The sequence below is a fragment of the Bidens hawaiensis genome, unplaced genomic scaffold (assembly GCF_021521415.1).
Source record: "Bidens hawaiensis isolate Kalapana, Puna unplaced genomic scaffold, B.hawaiensis_p1.1 tig00049400_1, whole genome shotgun sequence".
Classification (NCBI taxonomy): Eukaryota; Viridiplantae; Streptophyta; class Magnoliopsida; order Asterales; family Asteraceae; genus Bidens; species Bidens hawaiensis.
In genome coordinates this window covers 18087-28492 of record NW_027498845.1, presented here as the reverse complement: position 1 = coordinate 28492, position 10406 = coordinate 18087, and the positions used below count along the sequence as shown (strand labels likewise).

The window sequence follows — 10406 nt, the reverse complement described above, 5'->3', positions numbered from 1 at the left end:
ACCTTATTTTTGTCATTTCATTTATCTTTCAACCTACTTTCTCGACGCCACCAACATCACCATTGCCATCGCCACCACTAGACTGCCACCAGCATTGTCGTCGCCGTCTTCAGCACCACCATCATTATTGCCAGCCGCCATGATACGATCTCATATATATTAATATATTAATTAGATTTATATTTTATTTAGTTTTCTTATTATACTCTAATTGTGTTTCCTTATTGTTTATTTTTTCCTATTTTATTTGTTTTCTTTTCCTATAAATCGTAATCGTTTCAAGAAAAAAAATAATAAGAAAATGTGTCTCAAGTTTGGTTTCTCTTCTTCTCTCTTGTTCTTGGAGCCTAACCCACTCTACGGGTATATCGGGAGATTGACCATCTCGAATCGGTCTCTATTAATTTGGTGCTTTCATCAATCGTCCTCATGCCTCCTTCTTCGCGTGAAGACATGATCATGTCCTTGGTCGACAAAATCGATCAGTTATTGATCCAACAAGAATCAAGCGCCATCCAAGCCAAGTTCCAATTTTACTCCCTCACCGCCACCATGAACCAAATCACCGCTAACCTACTTCCGCCCTCAACAAAATTTCAAGCACCTCCTAGATGATAACCGACCAAAAACTAGCCATTCCACCCCTAATCCCGACACCGGCACCGCCACCACCAACATATGCATCATGCACCAACAACTTCAACCACAATACCCATGCCTCCACCCCTCATAATACCACTGACCCAATTTTTTTCACCCATTCTGAAGTGCCAAGTTCAACTTCCAGTTACAAACCTATTACTCCATGTACAACATTTAGTACTTCCCTTCCCACGACAAGCCTACTGCCGATGTTATCAAAACAACCCGATGCCACCTTCTTTGGACTTGGCTTTTCACAAACTATACGTAATATAGGAAGGATGGATGGAAACAAGATTTATACAATGGTGGATTGTGGTAACAGTCACAACGAAACAACACTTGCATGTGAAGTGCGAAGACGCGAGTGGCGTCCGTTGTGGCGAGCGGTCGAGACCACCCCGCTTGAGATAGTCCGACTTGAATGGCGACCTATTATTTTATTTTTATTGTTTTCTATCACGCCACCATCACCATCACCATCACCACCACCACCACCAATGTTACCACGGGTACTACCACCACTATCATCACCACCACCACAAGCGATGCTTGATTACCACCATCGTTACCACCACCGCTATTGTTGCCGCAATTGCCATTTTTTATTTTGGATTTTTTTTTACTTTATATTAAGACAAAAGTATATTTACAATTTGTATTTCATTTATGTATTTTTTTATGCATACCAAACAACATAAAGTAATGAATCATTTCATTCTCTTAAGTTAACCAAACAAAATAAACGAATGACAATAATCAGTTTATTCCATTGTCCATTCCAGAGTTGCACATGCCGGTTTAAAAACCCAAGACCATTTTCAGCTGAAACCAGTTCGGCTCGGTCAACAAAGGTCAAAACCGGTTTATGTTCAATTTCATTTAAGGTTAAAACCGTTTTCTTAACCAGGTTACGATCGGTTTTGACCAGCTCAATAAAGAAAAATACAAACCGGTCTCAAACCTACGGTATCAATCAAAATCATTCTTTAATTTATTTATTACCTCCTACGAAACAACCACTATGATTTAAAAAAGAAGTTACAAGTTACAACACTCTTTAACTATTATTATTATTATTATTATTATTATTATTGCATTAAACACCATCTTAAAATAATAACAACACTTTTTAAGCATTCGTATAATTAAAAAGCCACTCCCAACGTAAACTACTCATTTTATTCCATTTCTTTATTTTTTCCATTTTCAAATATCAATTTCTCCAACGGTCCATTCATCTCCCTGTGCACTTCAAACCCTTCAAACCCTAATGTTCAAATTCATCAATTAATCAAATCTCAAACTCTACGATACAATGCAAGACTTCATCGGATCCGTTCGCCGATCACTAGTCTTCAAACCCGGTAACGAAGACGGCGGCGGTGGCGGTGGATCGTTCGGTGGATTCGTCGAAAAGATCGGTTCGAGTATCCGTAAGTCGAAGATCGGACTGTTTAATAAATCGTCGGTGCAGGCGCTGCCGCCGCCGAAAGAGAAAGGGAAGGAAGAAGGCGGAGCGCAGATCCGGTGGCGGAAAGGGGAGTTAATTGGTTGTGGAGCGTTTGGTAGGGTTTATATGGGGATGAATTTGGATTCGGGAGAGCTGCTTGCTGTTAAACAGGTGTTTAGGGATTAACTGGAATATGATAGATTTTGGGGTGTGGTGTGCACGGTTCGGTTTGGGTCGGTTTTGGGCTGAAACCGAAACTTCGGGTTTTGAAATTTTGAAACCCTTTGGTTCCGGTTTTGCCAATTTAAGCTTGAAAATTTTGGGCCCGGATAATGAATTTAGGCCTGAATCATTTTTTATTAATAACTAATTTTATATTATACATTTTGGCTAAAATATTTGAGTTACGTAGTTGTTAAATTCTTATAAATTACGTATAATAAAAAATGGAAATCTAGAAATCCGGTTTGGTTTTGGTTACGTGCAAAACGATAATCGAACCGTAAATTCGGTTTTACGAAAATATAAAACCAAACCGTAGGTTTTTGTTTCAGCTTGGTTTTTTCGGTTTCTTGCACACCCCTAATAATGAATTTAGGCCTAAATCATTTCTTTATTAATAACTTATTTAATATAATACATTTTGGCTAAAATATTTGAGTTACATAGTTGTCAAATTCTTATAAATTACGTATAATAAAAAATGGAAATCTAGAAATCCGGTTTGGTTTTAGTTACGTGCAAAACTTGCACGATAATTGAACCGTAAATTCGGTTTTTACAAAAATATAAAACCAAACCGTAGGTTTTCGTTTCAGCTTCGGATTGGTTTTTTCGGTTTCATGTACGCCCCTAATAATTTTTTTTTTACTTGTGGTGTTACTTAATTTTGTTGACTTGTTTGGATTGTTTATTTGCAGGTTTCTGTTGTGGTTAATACTGCTTCAAAAGACAAGACTCAGGTGTGTTTCTATTTAAGCTTTAATATTCATTTTTGTGATAGTACATGACTTGTTTGTTAAATAATTTGATCTGATTTGATTATCCAATTAAGTGAATCATGATCTAATGCAGTCTGTGACTAGTCGAATTAGTATTTAACAACAATAAATTATTGGTTTAAAGCGCAATTGTAAAGGGCATACTAGATTTTCTATTTGTATTGTACAAGATTTTTAGGCATGGTATCCTGAGCTTCTATCATATTTTCATATACTGTATTTTTAGTAATACAATATGTAGTAAAAGAGTTGTATTCGTTACGTGCGAGCACATTCTGGACAAAGTGTAATGCAAATGCTCTTTCGTTTGTAGGATACAATTTTCAGCTTTTCTTTCTCAATGTCTGCTAAAGGAATGTTATAAGCAGTTAAATACAACACATACATTTCTCATTGAGATTTTGGTAGATATGGTTAAATTGAGGGAAATTTGGAAATCTAGTAGTTTTACTGTCTATATAAGATCCAAGCTTTCACTGGTGGTAGAGAATATAAATGGCTTAGTTATATAGTTGTATAGTTTTATGTGTTTAAGAATAGAGAATATAAATGGCTTAGTTATATAGTTGTATAGTTTTATGTGCTTAAGAAAGTAAGCTTTGTTACTTAAGATTAAATTTGTGGTGTATATAATATAGAAGACTCAATTTTTTTATCTAGAGTAAGTTTCATGTACAAAGTGAGCAAGATAATTTGGTATTTTTCACCCATCTACCTAGGTATTTTTCATTGTGTCCACTCTGGTTAAGATTACATCCATACAGATGGATAACATTTATTATATACCATGATAGTTCTCACTTTTGTATGATACTTTTTTACTGACCTAAACATAGTTTAGTCTTTCTAATGAACACAAAATGGTTATTTACTGAGATTTCAAATTTTACTGAATTCAAATTTTAAAACATGATAGGCTCACATCCGGGAGCTGGAAGAAGAGGTGAAGCTATTAAAGAATCTTTCACATCCAAATATTGTTGTAAGTGTCTATATATATATTTTTATCCTCTTTCACTTTGTGAACAACACATCTTATCATAGCTAAATTATCTTTTCTATTTTTTTCTAATAACATTACAGAGGTACCTAGGAACCGCTAGAGAGGAGGAGTCTTTGAATATTTTCCTGGAATTTGTTCCAGGTGGATCCATCTCATCACTCCTAGGAAAATTTGGCTCCTTCCCTGAATCTGTAAGTTTCTGTTTTCATAATTTTGAATGTCAATCGATCGAGTCATTTTATTACACTTGAAACTTATATCTGGTTTGTACATGGAGCAGGTGATAAGAATGTACACAAAGCAAATATTATTGGGACTGGAGTACCTTCACAAAAATGGTATCATGCACAGGGACATTAAGGTAAGTTCTTATCTATATGAGTGTGTGTCTGTTAGTTTTAACGTATGGATTAAAGGACAAATGCTATTGCAGGGGGCAAATATTCTTGTTGATAATAAAGGGCAAATCAAACTTGCAGATTTTGGGGCCTCTAAGAAAGTTGTTGAGCTGGTATGCATGCTATTTGATTAATATTTGTTATATATATTCCTGCTTGAAAGATTCTCTTTGTAACTGAGTGCTTGCATATTTTCCTGTAGGCTACAATGACCGGTGCCAAATCAATGAAGGGAACCCCATATTGGATGGCTCCTGAAGTTATACTCCAAACTGGCCATAGCTTGTAAGTGATATAGCACAACTCGTGATATGTTGACCTTACAATAGACATAATGCTGACCTTATTTTTTGGTAGCTCGGCTGATATATGGAGTGTTGGATGTACTGTAATTGAAATGGCAACCGGAAAGCCTCCATGGAGCCAACAATATCAGGAGGTAAGTATCTACACATGTCTGTTTATGCACTGTAATTGTTTCTTACACTAAAATGAGACAGTTGTTGGTTAATGTTTTAGAATCAGTTATGATATTTACTAAATCATGTGTGCTTCTTTCAGGTTGCTGCACTGTTTCATATAGGGACAACAAAAGCTCATCCACCTATACCAGATCATCTTTCTTCCGAGGCAAAAGAGTTTTTATTAAAATGCCTTCAAAAGTATGTATTATGTTTATGTTCCTGTATTTGTCATTCTTTTTATACACGTGTTTTGTTCATCCTTCACGTACAAGATTTTATTTTTATGTCTTACATCTGAATATCCAATGTGCTGGCAGGGAACCGGATCTCAGGCCTAATGCATCAGAGTTGCTGCAGGTGATTCTTCATTACAAGCTTTATATTTATTCACTAAATTAAAAATGAATGTCTGCCTTTTTTCTTTCTTTTTTTTTTAAAAAAGCATTTTTCTTAAAGTAAAAGTTTGGTTTCATGGCTTTTATTGATTCTTTGCAGCATCCTTTTGTAACCGGGGAGTATAACGAGACTCATCCCATCTGTCGCACATCAGTTATGGTTAGTTTTCTTGCATGAAACATCTATTATTTAGTTTCTTAATTTCAAAGATTCGTTGACTATTATTATACAAATCATGCCACTTTTTCTTGATATCAGGTCACCTCTGGCAATCAAATGCCAACATCTAGACAGGAACCTAGAAATCCGTAAGATTTTTCTTATCAGCTTGTTTTATCAGTTTCTGTTATATCAGTTTCTATTATCAGTTTTTGCAACAACAAATGAAAGGTGATTGATAATACAGAACTAGCCTGGAGATGAAAACAAACTGTGGTACTGTGAACGCTCATAATATGAATAGTGTGAGGTGCTCAACTATATACCCTGAGAAGTTTTCTGGAGGACCATTGTGGGGTTCAAATAGATATGATGATGATGACATGTGTCAGATGGATGATGATGATCTCATGGCTGGGACATCTATGAAACTTGATTCCACTTTACTTTCTAGCAATATCAATAAGGTATAACACGTACAATTAAATCATTCTTTCAGCTGTGGTTAATCTTAGTGCTAACTAGGTTGTTATTATTACTATCTTATTTGAGACAGAGTTTTAATCCCATGAATGAACCTGATGATGACTGGTCCTACCGGTTTGATGGAAGTCCAGAAATGGGAACAAATTTGTTTTCAGATCAAGTTTCTGGAATTACTACAGAGGTCCCTGGAGAATTAAGTAACGGTGATAATGGTTTCAGTTTCTCTAATGGGACTCCTGGAGTTGAAGAAGATGACGAAGTTACAGAAATAAAGATAAGAGCATTTCTAGATGAGAAGGTAAATTTTGTTTTTACATTTTTTTTCAGTTTTGACTTATCTAGTCAATTCGGTTATGTTGTATTTGTAACCAGTCAAAAGAGTAAAATAAAAGGAAGTTCGCTTATGTGTGTTCATTTAGTTAAACGAACAAATATGAACACAAGTTCTGTTCGTTGATTTATGCCTGTGAACGTTCATTCATTTATTTTTCGTTTATATCTGTTCACTTATCTTGTTTCCTTTACGCTTTATAAAATATTCATTCAAATTTTTTTGTTACTAATATTGACTTAAAACCAATTTGATTTTCATATTTTTAAACCCTTAAAAGTCCAAATTTAAATCAGTTTTTGACATCTTTGTTTAGTTTTATAACATTAGATGTAACTGTATAGATAATGGTATTTAAGACTTTAGTTTGGATATTCACCTTTTCTTATAATTTGGTGTTCATTTGTATTTGTTTACATTTAGAATGTTAACGAATGATCACAAGTGAACATGAACACACTAATTTTGTTAAAGAACGAACATGAACAAGTAATTCTTTTTTTTGAAGTGTTCGTTTATTTGTTTGGTTAAAGTTAAGAACACAAACAAGCCTAATTTTGTGTAATAAATCCTTTGTTATACAGGCTATAGACATGAAGAAGTTGCAAACGCCTCTATATGAAGAATTTTACAACTCCTTAAATGCAATAGAAGCTTCTCCTGTCGGCAATGAAAACAAGGAAAATACATCAAACCACCTCAACTTACCTCCTAAGAGCAAATCACCGAAGACTAACATCAACAAGCTGCTAAGGAAAAGGCTATCTTCAGCTGTTGATGCTTCTTATATTGCTAACAAATCATCACAAATTGGTGGTGTAAATGATCAAAATCCACATGAGTGCCTGTCACCTCACCGTGGTCAACTGAAAGAGAATGTTCTTGATTCTCAGAAACATCCCATTAGTCCAAGGTTTGTTACTTGTTAGTACTCTCTAATATGCTGAAATCAAGATTTTATTATTATTATTATTATTATTTTACATCAAAAGCAAATTTTATATTATATTTGTTAGTACTCTCTAACGCTGCACAACTGACTTGAAAAATTAATAATATTATATTTGTAGCGCGAGCTTCTCGGAGAGGCAACGAAGATGGAAAGAAGAACTCGCTGAAGAGCTTGAAAGAAAACGAGGTGAGTCCATTCTTCTGTTCTTTCAAATAGCTCTAGTTCTTAGATATATAGATATGCATTTACATATACACATGTAATTTATAAATTATCTTTCATATGATGGCAGAGCTTATGAGGCAAGCGGGAACGTCATCCCCAAACGATCGGAACCGTCAAAAAAAATTTGTGTTTCTTGGCAATTGACATGTCTTTTATAAAAATTACATAAGAGATGGCAGCATCAGTTGTGTGCAGCTGGTGTAATTGTATCTAGTTTTGTTCATGGTGCACACCACCTTCTTTTTGTATTGAGTCAATGTGGTCACATATTTAATATTCTTTTTCCCATTTTGTTTTTGTTTGTTGTGGTCTGTTATATTTGAAATTTTATAAGAGAAATTAAAGAGAGGTTTGGATGTGGTTTCTTTTGCAGTCATGAACATGAACATGTAATATGGTGCCGTTGTAACGGTGCATACAAAATACTTGGTAGGATTTGAACACACAACCACTTGATTGGGGAGTACATCATTTTACCACCAGGTTGTCCCCACGTCCTCGTGAGGACAAAGAGAGTTTAAAAGTACTTTAATTATTTATTCGACCGACCTGACTCGAAAATTTTGCTTCGTTTTCTACAAGATCCAACTAGAGTGCTACAATTGGTGATATTTGTTTTTTTTGTTTTTTTTTTGTTTAGTCAATATATTACATGTGTTTTATTAAACAACTTAGAACTACTTTATCTTCACCAATTATTGTTTTTTTTAGTATAATGACAAGATCCAACTAGAGTGCTGCATCTTTGGGACTTGAATCAGGATTTCTTTTAAAAAACTAATACTATGCAAATCTTAAAACTATTAAAGATAATAGACAATAAGTCATTATTATTATATTACTATTACTAACATATATAAATAGAAACTTTAGTGTCTTGCGAGACTTATTGGCCCATTTAATGGCATCGTATTGGTCGGTGAGTTTTGTTTTTTTATTTATTTTTTAGTTCAATAACTATAATAATCGTAATGGAAACCGACCAAACGTCCTAACTATAATAATCGTAATGGAAACTGATCAAACGTCATTTTTTTTGTTTTAGTTCTGGTACCATAGTAAACCTGTAAGATTCAGACAGAGTTCGCGCAGACACGCGACCATATTTAAAGCCCATGACCAACAATGCACAATTTTACCAACCGACCCCCCCCCCTATATAAATAAATAAATAAATAAATAGGTTGTTGGTCCACCTCAATTTTTATATTTTTTAGTTCCAGTATTACGTAATCAAAGCCAACCGAATTTGTGGCAAGTTACCTTTTCAATGCTCGAGACCGACACCGATTAGGTTTTATCACCGACAGGGTTTGCCAACCAAATAAACATCATTTTCAATATTTTTGTTTTCTTATATGCTAATGTTTTTATATGTTAATTTGGCGAATTAATTTTTTGGGTTTTAACGCTCAAATTCTATCTCATAGCGAACGCAGCTGATACTGACAGACTTCGTGTTAACTCATTGTAGTAACGCTCGAGTTTAACCAATCCCCGGGTTTCAACGTTGGGGTTTTGTCAGCTGCCCCGGCACAACGCGTCGGGTTGAGAAACTAGTTCAAATATTATTGTATAAGTGAAGCACAAATAGATCTTTCTTTGAATTATTAAAAAGAAAACATACGGAACTATAAGGTTTTATAAAATTTGGAGACTTAATTAAAGAAATAAAAATTGTAACTTAAAATAAAGTTGCAGAATTCAGTAATATAATGGTTGAGTTGGTAATTCAAGAATCGGATAAATGTTTCCATGATAGGTAAGTCTATGGTATGAAAACAATGCACTACAAACAAGAATATTTTTGTAAAAGTTGTGTTTCTTTTAACAATTTATAAAAGTAGGAAAAATATGTTTTTTTTCCTATTTTATAATAAGTTTTTCTCTAATAATTTAGTGCATTTTTAATCAGCGTCCATGGTAACAGTAACGGTGATCGCGGCGGAGACGGTGGTGGAGGTTATATACGGTGAAAGAAAAATAGAATGAAAAAAAAAGTGAATCAAATGAATTTGAGATGCTTTAGAGGAAATGATATTGAACAGGTAAAATCTGTGATTAGTTTGCATTGACCAATCAAACCTCTTTTTTATCATTCGCTTCACAATAATCCGTTCCATTCTGCCATCATTCATGCATACTAGGGATGAGCAAAATGTGCCGAGTATTGATACCGAAACAAACACTTCGTTACCGGTACTAGTACCTAGATTTTGGGGGAATTGGGATTGGTACTTATGTTTACCTAATTTTTTCATACGGTGTGTATGTCAAATCGAGCATTTTCAATACATGTACCAAAGCTTTAGAAATATTAAGATCATGGTTTTCAAGACCGGTACCATTTCAGTACTAAGCTCATCCACAAACACCACCTTACTATTTATTCTTATTCCTCAATATATCCTAGTAGAGTTGCACAAAATACCATGTTCCTGAATGACTGGCTGACCGACCCGAAACTGGTTTCTAGTCGTACTGACCTGCGGGTACGACCTGATATTGTTTATCTCCCCGGACTTGTACTCAGAACCGATTCCACCTTTACAAGGTAAAAACCCATCCCGGAAAATACCCCAGAAAACCAGGTCAAATACCTGACTATACTCGATTACTCGGAACTGGTTCCTACACGACCCAATTTTGACTTTTTAATGACCATACCCGAAACCATTTCCTACCCAACTTTGGTTCTTAAAATACCCGGTTTATGCAACTCTTTATCATCATAGATTCCTAGGTAGAGGTGCACAAAAACCTGAACCCGGAACCGGTTTTTTTATACCCGGGTTTTTAATACCCGAACCCATACCCAACTCCACCCGTAGGGTACATATAGAGTATGCATTTCGGTACTAAAACCCGAACCGGACCGGATTTGTACCCGGTAATA

General features: G+C 34.9%; 1 protein-coding gene across 1 annotated transcript; it reads left to right on the top strand.

Annotated features, from left to right (window-relative positions):
* Positions 1 to 1928: 1928 nt before the first annotated feature.
* Positions 1929 to 7944, top strand: LOC143597997 (mitogen-activated protein kinase kinase kinase NPK1-like). The gene is made up of 17 exons (XM_077076337.1): positions 1929 to 2266; positions 3016 to 3057; positions 4013 to 4078; positions 4180 to 4290; positions 4380 to 4460; positions 4533 to 4610; positions 4700 to 4782; positions 4855 to 4936; positions 5059 to 5159; positions 5279 to 5318; positions 5457 to 5516; positions 5616 to 5665; positions 5764 to 5983; positions 6073 to 6300; positions 6918 to 7246; positions 7404 to 7471; positions 7578 to 7944. The coding sequence occupies exons 1-17, from the start codon at positions 1961 to 1963 to the stop codon at positions 7652 to 7654; spliced, it is 2022 nt and encodes a 673-aa protein (XP_076932452.1). The 5' UTR covers positions 1929 to 1960; the 3' UTR covers positions 7655 to 7944.
* Positions 7945 to 10406: the final 2462 nt, after the last annotated feature.